The sequence below is a fragment of the Heteronotia binoei genome, chromosome 21 (assembly GCF_032191835.1).
Source record: "Heteronotia binoei isolate CCM8104 ecotype False Entrance Well chromosome 21, APGP_CSIRO_Hbin_v1, whole genome shotgun sequence".
NCBI classification, from domain to species: domain Eukaryota; kingdom Metazoa; phylum Chordata; class Lepidosauria; order Squamata; family Gekkonidae; genus Heteronotia; species Heteronotia binoei.
Window position 1 is genome coordinate 141,122,123 of NC_083243.1, and position 24,060 is coordinate 141,146,182.

Below are 24,060 nucleotides of genomic sequence, written 5' to 3' on the forward strand. Positions count from 1 at the left end.
GGGGGAGATGGGAGGGGGGTCTCCCCTTTGAGGGGAAGGGGTAGAAATAAAGTGAAATTACTAACCACCCATATAGTCTCTTCAGGAGAGTGAAGAAACAATCTTCAGCAGGTGGAGTGTAAGAAAGTCCAGGAAAAGTTCAATCAAAGCAAAGCACAGACAAGAAAGTAGGAGAAGATCCTATCCACATGGCAGTCAGAAAGGAACTGGCAGGATCCCCATGCCCATCCCAATGGGCATGTGTGGTAGAGCCCCCGCACATGGCTATAGGGGAGGGTGTTAAAATCCTTTCTTCTAGGCTAGGAAGTACTGATTGGAGTCGGCACAGGTGCACTATATCTCATCATTGTGAAGCATAGAAACCACGAAGATTTGTAAGAAACCTGTACTTGGTGGACATGACAGCAGACTAGAGATTTTTTTTCTCTTGTAGAGAAAATCACCATAGAAAAGAGATGAAAAGATATAAAGGATTTTTTGACAAGTCTAATTACCAATAAGACTTTTTCAATAAGAGATGCCAAAGAACGTATATAGCATATGGAAATAAGTACACAACCCTGAGACGTGACTCTTAAGGATCTGGCAGCAAGCCTTTTACTTCCCCTAGGGGAAGAAAGTCCAACTGGACTGAAGAATGCATAGTCTCTCTGCGGAGCTTGTCCCCCCACCCCCCCGGCAAAAACACTAATTCCTAGAATCGGGTAGGATAAAAAGACAGGTTAAAAGCTCCCTTCAAAGGGGATAGCAAAAAAGGCCATATTGACCTATTGATTCACAAGTTAAAAAAAAGATATCTTTAATTGTGTTGGCCTATGTCCTCTATAAAGTCTGTATCTTTGCTATCTGGCATTTAATATTTTAGGACAAGCATGGCTCAGCCCCACAAAGTCCCTATTTTATATGGTCACACTACTGTGACTGTGTGACTTTTAATTTGTGAGCCAGCCTGAGCCTGCCTTCGGCGGGGAGGGCGGGATATAAATCAGATCAATAAATAAACAAACGTTAGATCCAACCCTTCTGGCAAATAAGTTTGACATCCCTGCTCTAAAACTATAGGGGCTGAAGATGTCCAAACAACCTCAACCAAAGGGCACATTATTTATTTATTTATCACATGGCAGTTACACACAGGAAGCATATAATATAAAATATGTAACCAAGTTGATACAAAGGGTATACAGACCAATTGGGCAATCTCCCTAAATACTAATATCTAAATTTCCAATCCACCCAAATGCAGCTGGGGAGAATTCAAAGAGCTCTGTCACATCTATCTCCCTGGAAAGCAGAATGCTCACATTCCTGTGACAGATGGAAAATGGTTCCGCGGGCTGCACCATTTGGGTCCCAGTATTTTGCCCCCTTTAAACAAGTCTGTACAACTGCCAAAGCTTGTTTGTATTCTATTAGCCATCTTCCATACTTTATGTGGCAAGTCAAATCCTGAGGGCCTCTTTTGGTGCTTATCAGGTTATGGATATTGGGTGGAACTGGTTGCAGGATTTGTGGAGATTTTATTGCTGGGTGCTGGGATCTTAATCCAGATTGGCCCATTGTCACTCCCTGGGGTCTATCTCTTGAGGCAGCAGGAACTCCAGGAAACAGGTATTACTTGTGGAGGAACACTTGCCTGTTGGCCTCAAAATTTAGGAGGGGGGTGGTTCCACCACCATGATTCCCCCTCTTCTGTCACAAACTCACTCCCAAAGAGCGCCTTCTCTTCTCTCTCAGCATGGCTGTAAACCCCCCTCTGCTTCTCCTCCCCGGTCTGGGCTGTTTATTCCCCTTTTATACTCCTAGTTCCTTCCTTGCTCTTTGGTGGTCCAGCCCCGGGTGCCTCCCAACTTACCAAGTCGCAGTCATGGAGAGGGCAAGCCAGGTGTTCCCAACTTTCCCTGACTTGCTCATCTGGAAGTGGGCTGAAGCCCTACTTTGCCTCCCTTAGCAGCAACTTCCAGTCCTCTGTAGACCCTGTCTTCAGGGTTGAATCTTTTGGTGGATTTTTGTAGGTACTCCCAGTGTCATCAATTTGTTCTGTGAGTGGCCGGTCTCCCACTTGCCCATCAAAAGGGATTGCTAGGGTTGCCAGAGTGGTTCCCCCATGGCTCCAGTGGGGCAACCCACATCCCTCATGGTTCTGAAGTCCGGGTCCACCTGAGAGGATCCTGGACACCCATGTCAGCCATGTCTTTGTGGATAGGTAACTCTGTTTCCAATGATCTTTCTATATTCATGAAGAAGAGCATCTTGCATTTGGAGATGCGGGGGTGTGATAGCCTTTCAATTGTGCCTTCCTGCAATCACCACGTCATCAGCATAAGTTGCTGGACAGCCACCCGGACTCCAACACAGAGAGCTTGGACAGGGCTTTGGAGTCCATGGCTACAGCAGAAACTCCATCCAACAAAGATGGAGGTTCTTTACCTGAGCCAGGAAAGGGGGGGGGGGGGATTCAGGAATCTGGCTTCTTGCGCTGGATGGAGCATCACTGGTGCCAGCCCAGAAGGTGAGGAGCCTAGGGGTGACTCTGGATGCCTCATTTTCTATGAAGGCCCAGGTCACCACAGTTGCTAGGTCAGCCTTTTATCATCTCCAGCAGATCAGGCAACTGGTTCCCTATCTCTTCCCCAAACCCATGCAATGGTCACTTCCAGGCTTGATTACTGTAACTCATCACTTTATTGTGTGCTTATCCCTGAAACTGATCTGGAAACGCCAGCTAGCGCAAAATGAAGCGGGGCACCTGCTGAGTGAAACATGTGTGGGCACGCATTCAGCTGGCACTGTGCCAATTGAACTGGCTACCTACTGAGTACCAGATCCATTTCAAGGTGTTGGTATTGACCTTTAAAGCCCTATGTGACCTGGGACCAACATATCTAAGGGACGACCTCTCTTCTTATGTGCTTTGGAGAGCCTTGTGCTTGGCAGACCATCATGTACTACTTGTCCCTGGCCCAAAGGATGCCTGCTTAGCCTCAACCAGGGCCATGGCCTTCTTTGCCCTTCTGGAACATGCTCCCATCTGAGATCAGGGCCCTGTGAAACCTATTACTGTTTTGCAGGGCCTATAAAATGAAGCTGTTCCACTAGGCCTTCAATTAAGGTGGCAGGTACCCAATTATTTGGCCTCCCTTTCTAAAGCTTTCCAACTGTATGCTGCCCATATTAATAAGATCTGTACTGCTTCTTGGTTCATGGCTTACTTGCTTCTAGCTATTTGGGATGGTTGAACTTTATTAACCTATAATAGTACCTGCCTGTTAACTGTTTTAATTATTTATTTGTTATCATGTTTTTAATGATTTTGTAAAATTACTGTTGTGACCCACCTTGAGCCCACTTGCAGGGAGGGAAGGATATAAAGCTAGATAAATTAATGGCTGTTTTAACAGCACCATTCTAAAGCAACAGTCCTATCCTGAGGAGGTTCCTTTTGAACCCTAATGACGTAGTGGATATTCAGAAACATTTCATCTTTAAATGTAGTTCATTCTTCATAAGAAAGAGTACTCATGACAAAAAGGTTTTGATAGAAATATGTCTCCTCATTCTCAAGAATGAGGTGAGGAAAAAAAAGAAACAAGCAGTAGAGATCCTTTCTTTGCAGCAGCACAAAGAGAACTGAGGGAGTAATGCGCTTCCTTCTGGTCCTGTGATCATTTTGGCAGAAAAGCACCAGAGGAAGAAGGGTCGCTCCTAGCTCACTGGAAAGCTTTGGAAATCTCTTCCCAGGGTGAGACTGCACAGAAGCCATGATGATGAACATACATCATGCCCCCAAAATACATATACAAAAACATAGATAATACCATAAGTATCATGATGCATCAGACTTTCTTGGTGGTCTCCCATCCAAGTATTAACCAGGGTTGACCCTGATTAGCTTCCAAGATGGAACAAAATCAGGCCAGTCTGAGCTATCCATGTCAGGGGAATATTATATAGCTTAAAAGAAACAACTCACCTTTGCAAACTCAATATTTTCTACAAGGATTCCACTTATTTCACTAAGCTGTAAAAAAGAAAGTTTGTAGTTAATTTGAGTAAATAAACTGGCTGCTAGTTTCTCTGTGTTTATGCCCATTCAAAGGTCTATACAAAATTCGGCATCTAGTCACTGGTACAGATTCTGAGATCTCCAGCTTTTATTTAAGAAAACAACTAAATTACATTTCTTTCAGGGTAGCAGAGGTGTTCTGCACATAGTGGATTAATTTGCAAACATATTTGAATACATATCCGTATTCTATTACTTTTGCTTTATTGGTCTTCATATCCTAGTGCAATGTTTTTAAACTCACAAACATGATTTACATAGCATTTGACAAATCTTGTACAATATTTCTTTTCATAATCACCAATTAAAGACAGCTACATGTAGATTCATGTGATTTAGCACACTTCTGGTACAGAACACAACTTCTGCTGCAAAGTAATTGTGTTGTCTTCAGGACTGATACATATGGAGAGTTGGATCCTATGCAATGCCAAAGGATGACAGTGGGACAGGGCCGGGCCAAGGATTTTGGGCACCCTAGTGTCAGAGCCTCTAAGTGTCTCCCTCAAAAAGACTGTATCCCACTTTATTGCCTAACCTTTTCATCGCTCAGCAATGCGGTAAGACCCAGCAGTGCCTGCCCTCCTCACCCCAACCAGTGCAGCATGTTGTCACTGCCTACTTCCTCCCCCCTCCTCCATTAGGTGATGCAAGGCAGTGACAGCAGAGAGAAAGATGTAGAGGGCCTGACTGCCCAACAGAGGAAGAAGGCTCCCCCGTCAGCCGCTCATTGTGGCTGGCAACCTCCTGATGCTGCTGGTGATCAGGTGCGGGACAGCCAGGCTGAGTGGGGGAAGTGGATCCTTTCCACCTTCCCTTTGTCCAGCAGCTGCATGTGAACAATGAAAAGGTGATGCTAGTGGTTTGAGGGCCATGGAAGATGAGCAGGAAGCAGTCAAAATCTCTACTCTTTTTCTCTATTACTGCTTCTTGCACCAGAACGAAGGATGTATAAAATCAAATTGAATATAGTATTGGATGAACATACCAGTTCCTATGACAAGTTTCTCAAATTGTGGAAAGAGGTATATATTTAATCCTTACTATGCCTAGCAAGCAATTTCTTTGTGAGACAGTCTGATTAACCAACAATTTGCCCTGCTGCAGCTAAAGTGACATTTCATTCTCAGTAGTAAGATACGGAAGCTCAAAACGCAGCCTCACTTTGTCATTTATTGCTAAGGACCTGAGAGGACAGACTGTTCAGCTGTTCCACTTCCTAGATTTCAGCGCAGCCCACAGGATGCAGCCAAGAGCCAACCCAAGCAAGTCAATTTCTTTTCCCTGCCCTGTAATATGTCAGCTGGATTAGGTAGAGCAGGGAGAAAGGAAGGAACAGATGCAGCTGCAGACAGCATGGACTAGATTCTATCAGGCTCCCAAGCTGACTCTACTTACCATGAACTGAAATCACTTAAGTAGATCAACACTATAATGACGCTCACACCACATAACTACAAACAAATGTTTAAGGAAGGAAACTACAGACATTTGCTGCCACATTTCACAGTCAATTCAGTTAAATTCAACAATTCAATTCATTACTATGGACTAAAGTAGCTGCAGACTATCTGTATCAAACACTGGCTGTCTGAAAAGTATACAAATTAACATTTCAATTTTGATTGCCATGATTCCACCTAAAGCATGGTTTATTTTGTTGCGAACTACTCTGAACACAGAACAAAGTTTGAGTCCAGCAGCACTTTTAGACCAGCAATGTTTTATTCAAGGTATATCTGAAGAAGTGTGCATGCCCATGAAAGCTTATACCTTGAATAAAACTTTGCTGGTCTTAAAAGTGCCACTGGATTCAAACTTTGTTCTCCTGCTTCAGACAAACATGGCCACCCATCTGAATCTACTTTAAACACATTACAGTTTTAAAAATTTAGAATGTTTAGTAAGGGGGTGAAATTTCACACTGATTGGGAATGGGTGGCTAGAAATGCTGGTTGTGTTGAAACATCTCAAAAGCAGGAACCACCAAAGACCTACCCCAGACACTGTCAATCACTACCCTCCAGAACCAAGTAAGGAACAGGTGCAACTTTCAAGACATAAGCTTTTAATTCACCTTTTCTTTTAGTTCATCAACACTGCTGCTTTCCAAAACTACTTCCTGAAAAGGATCCAGCTTCATTTCTGATGGTCTCCACCGTCTTGACAGAACAGCAAGTTGTGACATAGATTTCATTTTTTCTGCTCCTGCAAAATTGATTTGGGGTATTATAAGTACTCTCAATAAGACTGCAAGAGATCTATATGTGCTCAGAATAATTCTCTGCTGAAAAGGAGATTAAATGGATTTTGCTCTAGAAAGGAGCACAAAGGTTGGAAGGGAATCACATGGACGACAGCTTCTAGGCAGCCATCTTTTAACCACTTCTAAATATTCATTTCACAGATTTACCTTTTCCTTTCACTCTTTGAAGGAAGGAACCAGCAGCAGACATAATGCAATGGGAAAGGTTTTTGGGTTTTTTTAAAGAGGGTGGAGTGGTAGCAGCTTGAGTGTTCCAGTAATCACATCTGTATTTTTAGCTGCACCTCAATGAACCAAGCCTGTTTAAACTGCAGAACAACAGATAGGTTTCTTTCTTAACTGGAAAGCAGTAGACCAGAGGTCTCCAACCTTTTTGAAAGCACCTTTAGAAGTCTAACACTGGTTGGTGGGTGCAACCATAAAATGCCAACCACAAAATCTCAGGGAATGATATAATGCATAATTCTAACAGTAACATGCAAGCAGAAGCTCTGTTCTCTTTTAAAATAAACATATTGTTTAAAAATATTTTCTTGAATTCACACAGCTTATCTTTAGTCATACAGTGGAGATCCTTATGTTGTGCTGGCAACGGCTGCCCAAGTACAACCAATCAGATCTTCAGTGGCCAATGAGAAGCCCTGCTAGACAAAAATGAACCCAATTTCTAAAAACACTTGGTGGGTGTCAGGAAAGGTGCTTGCGGGTGCCATGGCTTCAACAAGCACTGTGGTGGAATAGGTCCACTCTGGTCTGCATGCCCTATTCCACTCTGCCCTCCAAGGTTTTCCCAACACTTGGAGAAGCATTTTGTTCTCTCTTGGGTAACCACTGCCACTGCCTGACCTTTGTAAGAAATTGCCTGTTGGAAGATCAGGACTCCCAACTTCTCCTTCAAGTTCTGAGGCCCTGTCTCTTTTATCTCCTGCTGCCCACTGCCTGGTTACCATGGAGACAGTTTACTGCCTTGTGCATCCTTGGAAGAATAACTGCTTGCCAACTGACTGCCTTCCCCTGGTGCTTTTCTTAAAATAGTGTGTCCAAAATGGTGGAGGTCTACATGGTACAGAGAACCACTACCCGCATCAAAAGTCATAAAATATTTATTAAAAAGAAAATGTTCACAAGCATACTTTTAGCACAGCACCAGACTGATTCAAAAGAAATGGGTAAAACACAGTTCCTCTCCCCCTTTCTCTCAGGATGCTTTAAATCCCACTTTCTTACCTAGCTTTCTCATCCCTCAGCAATGCAGTAAGGCCCAGTGGTGCCTGCCCTCCTCACCCCAACCAGTGCAGCATGTCATCACTGCCTACTTCCTCCCCACCCCCAATAAGCTGAGGCAAGGTAGCGAGTCATGGCAAAGGGAAAGATGTAGAGGGCCTGACTGCCCAACAGAGGAAGGGAAGGAGGAAGAAGGCTTCCTGTCAGCCGCTCATTGTTCCATTACCTTGCAGCTTCCTCCAGCTCTTCAGGCCAGCACATGGTTAATGGCCACTTCCTCCAGACCTCAGTTAAGAGTTCTGTCTGTTCTGATGGACTCAGCACCAAAGAGACCTTCCTCCATGCTTCCAGGAATTTTATCACCTCTCCTTTCCCACCCTCTGACCAGGTCATGCCAGGTCAAAGCTTTTCCTAGAGATTTTTCAGGAATTCCTTCCAGAAGTCTATTATTTAACCCCTCCAAGTCTTTGTTTCCTGCTTGAAGGAGGGAGGGGGAGCCTGACCATCCCATTGTCTAGATCTATTCACATTTGTATGAAGGTAGGCTGAGGTAAGTCTAAACAGCGATTCAACTGACTTTCCCCCTCTTTCTTCCTGTTCTCTGCCCAGAAGGGGGAAAAAAAACTTTCAAGACTCAGAGTGAAGGTTTTGCTCATTTCAAACCTCCAAAGAAAAAAATGCATTTCTTCACAGGCACCAAGCTGCAGAACACATTCTAGAGTGGCCCTTTTGCAAAGCTAATTAATTAACTGGATGTCATTTTAGCTTGTAGAAACCAACTCTGGGATACTTATTTCTATGAAAACACAAAGGGATGAAAAAAATCAGATACTGCAAGTTAGCAGAACATTTGCACAACTCTACTACAGACCATCAATGTATATGTGTTTTTTGGTGTCACAAACTATTTTTGGCAGTCCAATTTACAACTTTTTAAATAATGACATTGAAATAATCACTACTTTAACATTTAAACTGTACAATGTTATTACCATCCAGTATTTCTAGGAAGACTTCCCAGTTACTTGAAATATTTATATCTTCTTCATAGACATGATAATCCAGAAACACAGTGCCTGGATTTTTCCAGGTCTTCTTTCTTAGGCGGAATCTGTAGAAACATTTGCAGAATACATAATAACTTAGTGATAATTACCATTCACTGGTAATGTTAATCTCTCTGTTTTTCTTATTTTATAATGAAGCTAAATACAAAAGCATATATTTACAATGAAGCTATTAACAGGTCTGAGCAAAAAGCAGCAACAACCCCACCCATGGACAACTTTTTTAGAGCAACATATAAATAACTTCTGTTGGCATTAAAAAAATAAAATATTTCCCTTGTGTGCTACAATTTAAAACAACAAAATTCTAGCAACATTTACTGTTGATTAATTTAAACAATAAAAATCAAAACGGGCAATGAGGAACAGTGACAGATTAACTGAAGTGTTTTTTTATGTCCAAATATCCTGCTTTATAGCCATTTTTAAAAGTGGGTATTCATTCCCCAACTTTCAAAATGTATAATATCAGTGGTTCGCCATCTTGTATACATCTTAACTTGTCAAGCGATAATAAACACCTAATTTGCCTCTTTCTCACAGGCAGGAGTCTGATGAGGTGGAATGAGCAGCACTTCTGCTAAGTAGATGAGGTTTTCTAATGGTGCTGTATGTAAAAAACCCCAAACACCTGGAAACAGAAAGTCTGCACAGAATATCCATACAGCAGGCAAAGAGAGGGGCAGGACATTGTTGCCCTTGTTTTCTGTTTGCCTGGGGTTCCTGTAAGCTCCTCCTTCAGCCCCACATGAGAACTTCAGCCATCCTGCCATGTGACAAAGTAGGCTCCCCCAGGTCTCAGAATGGGAAGAGAATGTTGTGTCAACCTGTTTCTCACTCCTCCCTGGGTCAGCACTCCCCCAGACCTTAAAGCAATCTCACTCCTTCCTGGCCTATTGTGGGGTCAGAATTATATGGGCTGGTTTTGGCCCCACCTTGGCTCCTTGCAGCATAATTTTCATACATGTGTGAACAGTGCCAATCTTTACTATAATGCTATTTACCTGTCAACAGTCAGATCTAGCCCACATTGCTCCATGAGCTGAGGAAGTAGCTCTTCTTTTGACTGACGTACCGTCATTCCTTTAGCGAACACAGAATCTAGAAGAAACCTGCAGGGCTGTGAACACAACATTTAAAATACTATTCATACCAGCAAACAGCTCTTTTAGAAAACAGAACTAACAGATTTTTTTTCATGAACAGAATGAAATCTGCATCCCCAAATCCAGTTCTGTAGGATGCAGTAAAGTCACTTATAGTGTAGTCTTGAACAGAGCTACATGCTTCTAGGCCACTGACTTTAATAGATTCAGAAGAGTAATTCTGTTTAGTACTGTATCATTGCTGCCTCAGCATCATCAGGTCATGCATTTTCACAAGCATCAGCAAAGTAATGGGGAATTTTGGGTTTGTTTGACTAGGTATTGATATTTGATGGTAAGGAACAGGAAGACTCAACAAGAGGCTTCCATAAATCTCTGACTTCATCTCAGAAAAATCTAGAAATATATCCAAGAACCAAGCTTACATGAGAAACAGCTAAGAAGCTAGTTTTAATCTAGCCTTTAATCTAGCCCCGTGGCACAGAGTGGTAAAGCTGCAGTACTGCAGTTGGAGCCTTCTGCTTATGACCTGAGTTCGATCCCAACAGAAGCTGATTCAGGTAGCCGGCTCCAGGTTGACTCAGCCTTCCATCCTTCTGAGGTTGGTAAAATGAGTACCCAGCTTGCTGGGGGGAAAGTGTAGATGACTGGGAAAGGCAATGGCAAACCACCCCATAAAAAGTCTGCCGTGAAAACCTTGTGAAAGCAACGTCACCCCACAGTCAGAAACGACTGGTGCTTGCACAGGGGACTACCTTTACCTTTTTTGTTATCTGTACTCCATTAAACGGAAAGTTTAAAACTGAAAGCAATTGAACGTTCAGAAGATTATTCTGATTAGAAAAAAAACTGAGAGGGTAAAATGGTCAAGGAGACAGTATTTACTTTATATAATATGGGTTCCATAAGACTAATTTTGTCTAATATGGCTATGACTGTACCCTGCAGAGAAGACAATTGTTACAGTGAAATTTAAACTCAACAGTCAGATCTTCTGACAGTCCTTAATACTGTGAACTGTTAGACTGCAGCTAGATAGTAATTTTTCAGAGTTGGAAGCATGCTGAAACAGTGACCACTGTTTGAAAGAATGACTACACTAATCCCATTTTCAGCTCTGATAAACAGATGTTGCTGATTTTTTTCTGGATAATAATTCTATCTAACTTGAGGTAATAAATGCTTTCTTTGAGTTCCAGTGTGGAGAGTTTGTTTGCAGCTGAGGGGCAGGGGAGGGTATTTTCCAACCGTCAAGAAATACACTCAAGCTTCTTTATCCTAAGCGTCCCCATTGCTTACGCTTGGAACATGTGTAATTATAGTTTACATTTCATCATTTTGTTCAAATTTATAAACTTTTATGTAGTAAATCATAAATAATGCATTTTATGTAATTAAAATAGCAAAATGTAGAAGCGGTAAGAAAATTAGTATATTAAAAATATATATTTCAACTTCCTCCAAATTTCTTAAAATGGGAAAAAAACTGATCTCTATCATGGATTCAGAGGTTTCAAGAATGTTACATCTCTAATTAAGCGGCCAAAGAGGATGGGAAACATGGTACATACACAGAACCCAAATACAGTGTTGAAAGTCAACTTTTAGTATTTGAGGTAAGCTATCAACAAATTCCAGGAGCTTTGCTTACCTCTGGATCATTTACCAAGAGTTGATAAACCTTGACTCTATATTCCCCTTTCTTCAGTGCTCTCCCAAGCCTAATTGTTATCTGTAAAGTAGGAAGAAATTCTACTAAGAAAAAAATAATAAAATGCATAATTCTCAGACAACTTGTAAACTATGCTTGCAACAGTGAACATCTTAATTGCTCCATCTTGGGGGGGGGGGGGTAGACCAAAACACTTTACCAGTAATGAATGAATGGTTTCAGTAGAAAATAATTACTAAGAGAAAATAAATATGTTAGTTAAGAAATGCTTGCAGAATAGTATCCTATAATTCAGAGGTGTCGAACCCCTTTGTTATGAGAGCCAGAGTTGACATAATGTCACTTTGTGTGCCATAAAATGTAACACAAGGTACCGGAGATATGAACTTTATAAAGGTGATTTCAGATGTCAAATGGCAATAATAGGTGAATGACAATAGCAGGCTTGATTGGATTAGATGTGATATACAGAGGGGTAGTAAGCGTGGAGATATCAGTGCTGGTAATGAGACAGGAAACCTAGGTCTCAGCTTCATCCAGGAGGATTCAGTCTTGAAGGATGCAAAAAATAAATGGATAGAAGTCTGACATTAGAAACCACAACATTAAGTTGCTGACCTAAGAGTAGCAGTGCTCTTACAAACGAATTTCAAAGGGAGATTAGAAAGAGAGACTGCTGGATTGCAACTGAAAATGAAACTCAAGACAATGCATCCTCCAGGACTGAACTGAGAGCTAGTTTTTCAGTCTCATTACCAATGTGTGCTATTGTCATTTGGCATCTGAAATCACTCCACTCTCCAAGATATAAGGACCGATCCAGGTGTTCTAATTCCTAATTAGGGTCTTTTTGAAAGAAATCCAGACAGGAACAGAAAAATCCATTAAAAAAACCTTTTCAGAATAAGGCTAAATGCACATTGTGCTTGTCAGATGAATCCATCCATTCTCCCACCCTCCAAAGAAGATGTATGTTTGTACACAAAAGCTTATATTTGGAATAAAACGTTCTTGGTCTTGAAGCTGCTATCTCTCTCTCTTTCCCCCCCCTTCCCTTCTTCCCCAAAAGAGCAGGTGCAGCCCCAGAGAAGGAAGCAGAATCTCTCTCTGTGTATGTGTATCTGTGTGTGGGGGGGGGGGGGAGAGGCAGACTTTTGTCTTTGTATTTCTCCTGCACAAAGCAGCCACGAACCTCTCTGTGTGCATATGTGTGAGAGAAATAGACAGACAGAGCGACGGGCGGGGGGGGGGGGGAGGAGGAAAGAGGCAAGAAACAGGATGCAGGAAGCAGGAATCAAAGAGCCACTGAGGGAACTGGGGAAAAGCAAGTTATAGTGCAGCTGCAGCAGCCCTGGAAAAGGAAGCAAGAGAAGGAAGTTCCTCAGTGTACAGGTCTGAGCCCCCCATGTTTGACATCCTTGCTCTAATTAATCATTGGAACCAGGCATACAGTTCTCGTAATTTTCAGCAAGGGATTCAACTTTATGCTTAAGATAGCTGATAGACATGATAGTTAATACCTAATTGTAAATTGCTGTCTCTACTGTTTAACAGAATATGGAGATGTTATTGTCTATTATTCTTGTATATATCAGCCTTTCAATATATTCTGTCTTTTGTAGGTATTTATAAAGTAAAATAAATTTTTATAATGCATCATTATTCCAAATGGAGGAGACATTTAATAAAGCCCTTTGATTTGAAAATAAACACCCTTAATTTGATTACACTGTAGAAAATCTGACTAAATTTCCCTATACTAGCGCTTATAGAGTGTTTTTGATACCCAATGGCATGCTTTACTAACCTTATTGTCATCTGAGAAGGATGAAAGGGTCTCATTGAGTCGCACACTTTCAAACTCTTGATTGCTGGCATAAACTCGAAAGACCTTAAACTGAGAGGATGGAACACCAACCAATGGCTCCAAGTGTTGTTTGAAGGCAGAGAGTGTAATTCTTTTATCAACATGAATTAATAACCCTAAGTCAAAAGGACAAATTGTCAGCATGAAAATTAACAACACTCAGTTCCTGTACTTTGAATATTTATTTGAGAATGTTTATTAGTCATGTGTGTCAAGAAACCAAAATGTTCTCTGGAAACCTCGTTACTGCCACAGATACATTCAATCATCATAGCACCATGACACATGAATAGCTCTAATTCCCTCCTCAGCCTTATAGTGTTTCTAACTAAGGTGAGGAATGAGCAAAGACCTCCGTATGTTTGCATATCTTTCTTAGCAGTGTCCTATTAAACACAGCGTTGCCCTATGGAGGGGCTGTGCATATTGCTCTTTCATTTCTGCTAGGCAGCAAAAGCCCCACAGTCAGAGGGGAAAGGATCTAATGAATTATTATTACATAAGCAATAATTCAGAAGACTGCACAATATTGTAGACACCTGCATATACCTTTTCCCAAGATCATATCAATTTACATAGAAAAATACATATTTAAAGTAAAACAAGTTAGTATGTGTTTCCTGGCATGCATTTCTAATTCTGTACTTTTCTTAGAATGGGAGAGAGGGCTTCTTCAACTAGATTATATCACACTGTTGGTATTTGAACTCCACAGGGTACATATTTAATTTAACAGATAGTCACTCAGTTATAACACTGGCTTGGATTCACAATGTAGTTATTTTCCACTGTACCCCATTTCTGCCAAGTTCTGCAGAATACTGATGCTAATGGTTTTTTGTTTTTTTTAAGGGATGTAGATGAACAAAAAAGCAATGCACCCTAAAGCAACGAGGGGAAACCCAGTGAAATTATATTTATCAGCTTGCAGCTTAGTCCAGCAGCCTTCAAAAATTATTTTGGCTAGTGAACAAATCCCCCTCAATTGTTAGCTGAAAACAACATATTTTTTTTATTTTACTTATATTCCACTCCCACAAAGCAGGCTCAGAGAAGCTTACAGGGTTTAAAACTCAGACAATTAAAATTCCAAATTCATATTAAAACCATAGAAGTTACCAATGAAATACACAGCAGTGTCATAGGACAAGCTCACTTGGTTGAGCTGACAGCAGGGGAGGCCAAAAGATGGAGATTTGGATGTCCACTGCCTCAACCAAAAGCCCAGTGGAACAGTTCTGTTTTACAGGCCCTGTGGAACTGAAGTAAATCCTGCAGGGCCCTGCTCTCAGATGGGAGCTTATTCCACAAGGCTGGAGCCAGAGCTGAAAAAGCCCTGGCCCTAGTTGAGGTCAGTCAGACATCAACTGTGCCAGGGATAACCAGAAGATTATGGTCACTTGACTGCAAAGCTCTGCAGGGCACATATGGGAAAAGACAGTCCCTGAATATGCAAGTCCTGTCTAAGTTTTACACATTCAGAAACACCTCTCAAGGTTCAGTAAACAAATAGTTTCTGTATATGCAAGAATTGAAGAAACAATGTTTAATTGAAGAAACAATGCAGTAGGTAAGTACACTTTTCATTGTCTATACGCACATTTCTGTCCTTCTCCTGAACCTTCTTCTGCAACGTAAGGCTCTGCCTTGAAATACATATATTGTGTTTCACCCCTGCTCTTTCCGTTGTCATCATATTCACTGTCAGTGCCAGAATCCTCTTCAGCTGTATCCCATGTTTCTTTTTTCCCTTCATTTGCTTTAGATCGCCTGCTGCTTGTTATGCTGTGTGAATCAAGACCATTAGCCAAGGGGATAGGAGCATTGTCCACATTGCATAAGGTGTCACTACTGTGGCTGGAACTAAGAATATCACTGTCCACAGAACTTGTACTCCTATCATTATTCACATCAGAATCTGACCGTTCCTCTGACTGGAAATTTTCTGGATCAGAAACTTGAATTTGGTTTTCAAGCTCACGGTTTTCTGCTGAAGCTGATGACTCTACCTCATTAGAAGGTGATTCAATGTTTTCAAAGTCACTTGCCTCTGTGCTCTTGCTGCTCTCTCCATTATCCATGTCTTGCTGCTGCTGCTGTAGAGACAAGGTTTTAAGTTTTTCTGTACTCTCTTCTAGGATAGCTTCTACTGATTTTATATTACCTAAAGGTCCTTTGACTCTTTGACAGAGTATCACATTGCTGGAATCTCCACTGGAATCTCCACTGGCTTTCTGAAAAACTGTCCTTCTAAACTGTGATCCAGGAGATTGTTCTGGTAATGAAACATAAAGTCTGATTGTATTTGCATGGCGATCCAGAATTTTCCATAAATGGGAATCCGTAAATGTCATCTGTCGATCCTGAGACTCTGAACTTTCAACGAATACCTAAATAAATATATAAAACAGGCATTCCACTATTTTCTATAGTCACACATGCAAAAAACCACCACCCCAACTTCTGAATTTAAGAAATTACTCAAGCTAGGGAAATATAAAATGTATGTATGCCAATTAAAAATATACCCATACCAGTTTAAGATCTTAGCCTTAAATCTGCTGAAATCCAGTTAAAAACCATACTACTTTGCTTTATTATTTCAATATTATATGCATGGTGATATAAAAGAATTATTAATCTACTGTTCTCACATTATTAGCACTTAAGAAGTAACTTCAATATGAAGTTACTGGAAGCCCTAATAGCTTACTTTATTGCTTCTAAAAAAGCCTTCAGCTTTCAGTGTTTTGTTGGCCACGTTGAGAAGGCGCAAATCATTATAGCAACGTTCCAGCACAACCCGCATTGTTTCAGCAGGCAAATGTACAGCCTAAAATGGAACAAGGAGATACCTATAAGAAATACTTTTATGACACTAACAAAACAGGTCAAGTTTATTACACATGCACAAACAAGAGGAGGGGAAAAAGGGAAAGATACTATAGTAAGGCAGGTATATTAAGCCACACTGAGCAAAAAATCAACTTCACTGCATGAGCGGCTAGTGAAGATATTCATTTACCTTTGAAATAAGATACTTGAATTCTGTTACAGTCTGATTCAGATAAGCACGAACACTAACAGGAGGAGCCACAGTTTCTTGCTTCAGGTCAACAACATGAACTTTTACCATGACTTCTGTTAGAGTAAGAAAATGAATACTACATATCAACATAAGTTAAATGAAAACAGAAGCACAGGGTCAGTATGATAAAGTTACAGCAGTTGTTTATCTAACAAGGCATTGAATTGACTGGTGTCTATTGCAGTGCCTTGTAAATGTAAAGTTATAATGTTTTAATAGCATGGTTTAAAGATCTCTTAGAATAAATTATGCATGTTTACTGTAGGCATTTATTGTATTTATTCACAAAGCAGAAAATTTTATAAAACAGTAATTACCACCAGGTTTATAACACTGGAATGCCTGTTCAGGCTGTCTTGTTTCCAGAAGGAGATCAAACATGTAAGTTGATTTGACACCTCCAAGCAAGATTCCCATTGGAGTATCCTCTTCCCCTTCATAAGATCGCTCCAAATAATCATGGAACTCGTCATATTTCACAAGACGGCAGAAATCCAGAGGAATAGCTTCTTCCAAATCCATTATCTAAAACAAATGCAGTAATGAAGTCCAACTAAAGCCCAATACAACCAAAATTCAATTGAATGTCCAGAAAATAGAGCTGTTTCCAGTGCTACAATTAGAATAAATTGTATGGCCATTTTAGACTAGCCTGTTAAAGCAAAGTGTACGAGTGTTAAAAGTAAATAAAATTTAAAGTTTCAGTGGTCCGGAACAATGGAGGTTTGCACCCCACTGCACAAATTCCAACCTCAAGTGTACTGCTGTGATAAAGGTTCCTAATTGCAAGGTTGTCAATGCTGATATAAAAGATTCTTTAGTACTTCCTGTTTAAGAATCACTGATGTGAGCAGCTGAGGCCACACTGGGAGTGACAAACCTGGGTTTTGGCCACTGTGTGACACAAAGCATTGTACTAGATGGGTCACTGGCCTGATCAAACATGGTTTCTCTTATGTTCTTGGAATAAAAGGGGAAAAGGGTAGTTTCTCATATTGAACCACCTTTTTCTGGTTCAATTAAAGAAAGTCATCCAATGAACACAAAAAGGTGATATACAAAAAGATATGGCTAGGATCCCAAGAAATCCATATATGAACAGAAATTATAGAGAGACTGAATGTCTCTTCTCCTGATTGCACCTCCAAGCCACTCTAGAGATCTGAGGTGGTAAGACTTCAAAGGAAAGGGGGCTGGAAATGTCTCAGTGTATGCATGCAAACACTACTTATGGCATTGCGGGTTCAACTGTTTAATAAGGCTTCTGATATACATGGTACAGTACCTTGTAAGCTATCTCTACAGCTTCCTTCAGAGTCTTGTCTTTATGAACGTCTAGTTTATTCTCCATCATTATTTGCTTCACAGGATGCATACAGAATAATTTTATCTGTATAGTCAGGAACAAAAAGAAAATATATTTTTAAGTACATGAGATAGCTTTTACCACACAGAAAATTACAATTAAAAGTTTATTATGTAGTACTCATGGAGAATGAAGGCTGCTGGTTAATCACATGCACTGGATACTCAAACTAACTGCTCTGTTCTGCTCCTTACTGTGAGGAATTTGCAGCAACCAAACTCCACTCCATTGGAACACCACAGCTATGGTTGCTGAGAGGGAGAGGCTTGCCATCTGGGCAATGCTGGTTTACCAGGAATTTTGGATAGCAAATGACAGATAAAATTAAAGGTAAAGGTAATCCCCTGTGCAAGCACCAGTCGTTTTTGACTCTGGGATGACGTTGCTTTCACAACGTTTTCACGGCAGACCTTTTACGGGGTGGTTTGCCATTGCCTTCCCCGGTCATTACACTTTCCCCTCCAGCAACCTGGGTACTCATTTTACCAACCTCGGAAGGATGGAAGGCTGAGTCAACCTGGAGCCGGCTACCTGAACCAACTTTCACTGGGATCGAACTCAGGTCGTGAGCACAGGGCTCCGACTGCAGTACCGCAGCTTTACTGCAGTACTCTGAGCAACGGAGTTCTTTTACGGAAATATAAAAGAGTAGATTCTTATACTTCGCTTTCCTCTAACTTAAGGAGTCTCAAAGCAACTTATAATCACATTCCCTTCCTCTCTCCACAACAGGCACTTTGGGAGGTAGGTGAGGATGAGAGAGTTCTGAGAGAACTGACTTGGCTCAAGGTCACCAAGCAGGCTTTATGTGGAGGAGTGAGGAATCAGGCCTCACTCCTCCACAGATTAGTCTGCTGTTCTTAATCTACACTGTCTATAATCTAAATACAGTCTATAAAGACCAAGATCAGTTCAAAAATCAAAGAGTAAAACACACCACATCCTACATAGGAATTATAAAATCACAAGCAGGAAACTGCAAGGACTTGTGGGAGGCATCTGATTTCCCCTACCCCAGTATTTCTTCTTTCCTCTCCTGAAACCCCCATAGCTTCTCCCTTCTCCTGCTTTTTTCTCTGCTTCTGACCCAATAAGTACCCTATATTTGTCTACCCTTGTCTTCAAGTTTTCCTTCTTGCCTTCACCCAGCAGACTTTACCTACAAAATCTGTGGCCGAGTTGTATGGTGGTCACTGGGCCAGGCTCACTTTCATGGTAAAGAACTCTCAATGACTTGGGGGGGGCGCATCTTACCTTCCCCTGTATCCCTCTCCCTGCACTATTTCCTCTTTCCAACTCCCAAATCCTTTCCCCTTTCAGTGCCTCATTCTCTCCTTCTCAGCCATTCACCAACCTACCTTTTATCTGCCTCCCATTTTCAACTATATTTATTATTTACTTCATTTATACCTCACCTTTCTCCACAGTGGAGACCAAAGCAGATGCCATTATTTACCTCTCCTCTTTTTATCGCCACAACAATCCTGTGAGTTAGGTTAGAGCAAAAGTATGTGGCTGGTCCAAAATCACCCAGTGAGCTTCCACAACAAGATGGGGATTCAAACCTGGGTCTCCGAGACCCTACTATGAAGCTATACCACACTGGTTTTCATAGAGTGGCTGCTGTTATACAGTAGCAAGCTGCCAGGCCTAGATGATTTGTGCAAGTTGGGCGGTATCAAGTCATCCAACGGTTGCTGCCAAGTGGGTCTGGCCACCATTCCCTCTAAACTGAGTTAGTGTGAGCTAGCTCACAATTCTTTAGCCTCCAGCTCACACCTTTTTGCCTTAGCATAGGAAGCATGGCCCCAGAGCAAACTAATTTATGCAGTAGCCAAACTGCTCGCTCACAACTTTAACGTCAGTAGCTCACATAACAGAATTTTTGCTCCCAATGCTTCATAGCTTAGAGGGAGCATTCTGGCCCCAGTGAGTTCTCCCCTCAAAGACAAAGGACCCTGCCCCCCACCCCTGCCTTCTACTCACTGAAACCCATCCTGGAATGCTGTGGTTTTCTAGCAACACCCATGGAGGGAACCTATTTGTTAAAGCTACAGACGCTTCTTGTATCATTTGGAGGTTTTTAAACAGCCCCCCCATTTTTGCAAACTTGGGGTCTCTTTCGGGTTTGAAGAAAGATCTGTCTTTCTTATTCACAGTTCCAATCACCTGATTTAAGTATTCTCATACTATTCTAAAAGAGCAATATCACCCAGAAAAATGGACTAGGGATCTATCTTGCCACTTACACTGGGATCTATTAGGTTTCATGTTGATATTACACATACTACTATCCAATGACCAAAGAAAGACAGGTTGCTTACCTGTAACTGTAGATCTTCGAGTGGTCATCTGTGCAGTCACACTTGTGGGATACTGCGCCTGCGCGGGTCCCCGATCGGTATCTGTAAGAAAGCCCGGGAATTTTCCGCGGTCGGCGCCACTGGGCATGCGCAGGCGTCCCATTGCGCACGCCCAACGGCGCCACCGCGGTAATCCCGCCAGTTCCTTCATGACCGCTGAAAAAAGCCCCCCATAAGAGGGAGACCGTCAGCAGTGGGGAAGGAGGGCGGGTAGTGTGACTGCACAGATGACCACTCGAAGATCTACAGTTACAGGTAAGCAACCTGTCTATCTTCTTCGTGGTCTCTGTGCATCACACTTGTGGGAGATTAGCAAGCAAGGCATACCTGGAGGTGGGAAGACGGTCAACCGGAGACGACAGATTGCAGCACCGCAGTCCCCAACCGAGTCCTCTGCTGAGCATGCACGTCGAGCGCGTAGTGCTTCATGAAGGCATGCGGGGAGGACCAGGTGGCAGCTTTGCAGACGTCCGCCAAGGAGACGCCCTTCAGGAACGCCACCGATGTCGCCATTGCTCTGGTGGAGTGTCCGCGAACAGGTCCTGGCAGCGGCCTCTTTGCTAGGAGGTAACAGGTCTTGATGGTCTCCGTCAGCCACTTCGAGAATCGCTGAGAAGAGATCCTAGACCCTAGCCTGGGCGAAGTATATGAGACGAACAGCTGTTGGTCCCTGCGAAAGGCTTTAGAGCGCTTTAGGTAAAAGAGTAAGGCACGCCTGACGTCTAGGGAGTGCAGCCTCCGCTCCTCGTCCGAGGAGGGGTTAGGGAAGAAGGTGGGTAGGCAAACCTCAAGATTGAGGTGGAATTGGGAGGGTACCTTGGGGAGGAAGTTGATATCTGGGGCCAGGGAGACACCAGATTCTGTAAAAGCTAGGTAGGGGTAGTCACAGCGCATCGCCGTGAGTTCCCCCACGCGACGAGCAGAGGTGATGGCCACGAGGAAGGCAGTCTTCCAGGACAGGAGGTGCAGAGAGCACGTGGCCATAGGTTCAAAGGGGCGCCTGGTTAGCATGTCTAGGACCAGAGTCAAGTCCCACAGCTGGGTGGGAGGTCTAGATGGTGGATGTAGTCTAAATAGTCCCCTCATAAACTTTTTGGACTGAGGGTGGGCGAAAACTGAGTATCCGCCCACAGGGTCGTGAAAGGCAGATATTGCTGCCAAGTAGACCTTGATGGACGAGAAGACTAGGCCTGCGTCGACTAGAGACAATAGGAAGTCGAAGATTGCCGGCAGGCCTGCCCTCTGTGGTGTGCCTGGCCGGTCGGCCAGAAAGTTGGAGAATTTCTTCCACTTTCTATCGTAGGAAGCCCTGGTAGAGGGTTTTCTGCTATTTAGTAGGACTTCCTGGACCCTGCTGGAGAAGTCTAGGGGTCTATGAGCCACGCTGTCAGTTTCAGATGCGGCACATTGTGGTGCAGCACTAGCCCCCCTTGAGATGACAGGAGGTCTGGGTCCGCTGGGAAGTGGTAGAAGTTCCTCCCTGCCATGCGTAGTAGGGAGGAGAACCAGTTCTGACGTGGCCACCAGGGGGCCACTAGGATGCAGCGTGGCCTGTCCCTGGCTATCTTGTTGAGTACCCTCGTCAAAAGGGGGAGGGGCGGAAAGAGATAGAGGAAGCGGCCCTCCCAGGAGATGAGAAGGCCGTCCCCGAGGGATGCCGGGTCGGCACCCCCTCTGGAGCAGAACCTGGGACACTTCTTGTTGTGTGCTGTGGCGAAGGCGTCCAGCTGAGGGTAACCCCACAGCTGGAAGACTGGCTGCAGGAAGCGCCACTGGAGTTCTCACTCGTGCGGTGAGGCCCCCCCTCTGCTCAGGGAGTCCGCCTGTATGTTGAGGACCCCTGGGAGGTGCGCGGCCTTGACGAAGATGCCGTGCTGGATGCATTCCGCCCATAAGTCCATTGCCAGTGCGCAAAGGCGACGGGACACTGTTCCACCCTGTCTGTTGATGTATGCCAGGGCGGTGGTGTTGTCTGTGAGCAGAGCCACCGTCTTCCCTGTCAGCTTCGGGCGGAATGAACGCAGAGCAAAGTGGATTGCTAACAGTTCCAGGTAGTTTATGTGTTGCAGGGCCAGCTTGGGTGGCCACTGGCCCCCCACGCACAGTCCTTCCATGTGAGCGCCCCATCCCCACTGGGAAGCGTCCGTGGTGATGGTCACTGTGGGGGCCGGAAGGTGGAAGGGCGCTCCTTGGCAGATGTTGTCCTTTGACCCCCACCAGTGAAGCGAGTGGAGCGCCATGGGGGGAATAGTGAACCTCTTTCGAGGTGAGTCCCTGGTTGGGCGGAACTGACGTAGGAACCATAGCTGCATGTTCCTCATCCTCAGTTTCGCGAAGAGAAGCACGCTTGTCGTCGCTGCCATCAGGCCCAGCATCCGCTGGATCTGTTTGACTGTGCCCCATCCCTGCCTCTGGAGCAATTGTACAGAGCTGGTAATGTCCTTTGCCCTTTGGGCGGGTAAGAACGCTCGGTGCAGGTTTGTATCCAGCACTGCTCCTATAAACTGCACTGACCTTGATGGGGTGAGTTTCGATTTTTCTAGGTTGACCTGTAGGCCCAGGGCATCCAGGAGGCGTAGCGTGGACGTGATGTGAGCAGATAGGCTTTCCCTTGAACTGGCTACCAGGAGCCAGTCGTCTATGTATGGGAAGACCATCACCCCTTGTAGCCTGAGGTGGGCAGCCACTACGCTCATCATTTTTGTAAACACCCTGGGTGCTGTGGAAAGTCCGAATGGTAGGGCCGTGAACTGGAAGTGCTGCGGGCCTACCGCAAACCTTAGAAACCGTCTGAACTCTGGGTGGATGCTGATGTGGAAATAGGCATCCTTGAGATCTAGGGTGGCCATCCAATCGCCTTGGTTGATGAGGGGCAGGATGGATTGCAGTGTGGACATCCGGAACTTGCGGTATAGGATGAACTTGTTCAGATTCCGAAGGTCCATGATGGGTCTCAGTCCCCCGTCCCTCTTGGGAACCAGGAAGTAACGGGAGTAGAAACCCCCGGGACTGTCCTCTGGAGGTACTTCCTCTATGGCTTGTTTCTGTAGGAGGGTGGCCACCTCTGCCAGCAGCGGTGGGGAGGGGGGGGTGGTAACCACCACGGACTGGTTTGGAATCTGAGCAAAGTCTAATTTGTAGCCCTCTTTGATGATGGAGAGAGCCCACCTGTCTGAGGAGACCTGCTCCCAGGCAGGGAGGAAGGGGCGGAGGCGGATGGTGCAGCGGGCAGGGGCGACGATGCGTGGGACAGAAAAGTCAAAGTCCCTGCTTGGAGGGGCGGGCACCCTTAGGTTTGCCTGAATGCTGGGTGGTGTAGCGCCCCCTGTTAGTGTTATTGCCCGAATAGGCCTGCTTGTCGGGCTGCGAAGGGCGTGGGCGCCACTGTTGGTCTGTGGACGACTTGTGGGAGGGTTTCCTAGTCCAGGATCTACTCCACTGTCTAGCCCTGGGCTGTCTGGAGGGTGCCTGCACTCCCAGGCTCTTGGAGATCTTAAGGTTCTTATCTAGTTCCTGCAGGGCGTTATCTGTAGTGGAACTAAAGAGCCCGTCCCCCTCAAACGGCAGGTCCTCGATAAGTGCCCTGGTGTCCTGCTGCAGGGCGGTGGACCTCAGCCAGGAGTGCCTGCGGATGGCGATAGCGGACATGATGTGTGAGGCAGAGACGTCCACTAGGTGCTTTGCAGTTGTCAATTGCTGCTTGGCCACCTTCAGGCCCTCCTGCTGCAGTTTCTTGGCAGCCGCTTTTTTGTCCTCAGGCAGGGCGGATAGGAGCGGGGACAACTGTTCCCACATGGCGTATTGATATCTCGCCATGCAGGCTGTGTAGTTGGAGGCCTTGGCACCCAAGGATGCTGCAGAATAGATCTTCCTGCCCATGGAGTCTAGCTTCTTCCCCTCCTTGTCAGGGGGGGCAGAATGCACCTTGCGCGACCTCGAGGAAGACGAGACGATGGCTGAGTTGGGTGTTGGATG

General features: G+C 44.0%; 1 protein-coding gene across 4 annotated transcripts in view; it reads right to left on the minus strand.

Annotated features, from left to right (window-relative positions):
• Window positions 1-24,060, minus strand: part of USP47 (ubiquitin specific peptidase 47) — a 103,899-nt gene that overhangs the window by 14,101 nt on the left and 65,738 nt on the right. For all 4 annotated transcript variants that reach the window (XM_060263031.1, XM_060263032.1, XM_060263030.1 and 1 more), the window contains 11 exons: window positions 17,642-17,746; window positions 16,674-16,881; window positions 16,294-16,409; window positions 15,982-16,101; window positions 14,869-15,658; window positions 13,209-13,384; window positions 11,381-11,461; window positions 9,628-9,743; window positions 8,549-8,667; window positions 6,144-6,274; window positions 3,974-4,021 (listed from right to left, as the gene is read on the minus strand). In XM_060263031.1, coding sequence (XP_060119014.1) covers window positions 3,974-4,021; window positions 6,144-6,274; window positions 8,549-8,667; window positions 9,628-9,743; window positions 11,381-11,461; window positions 13,209-13,384; window positions 14,869-15,658; window positions 15,982-16,101; window positions 16,294-16,409; window positions 16,674-16,881; window positions 17,642-17,746 — 2,010 coding nt within the window. The remainder of the gene's footprint in view (window positions 1-3,973; window positions 4,022-6,143; window positions 6,275-8,548; window positions 8,668-9,627; window positions 9,744-11,380; window positions 11,462-13,208; window positions 13,385-14,868; window positions 15,659-15,981; window positions 16,102-16,293; window positions 16,410-16,673; window positions 16,882-17,641; window positions 17,747-24,060) is intronic.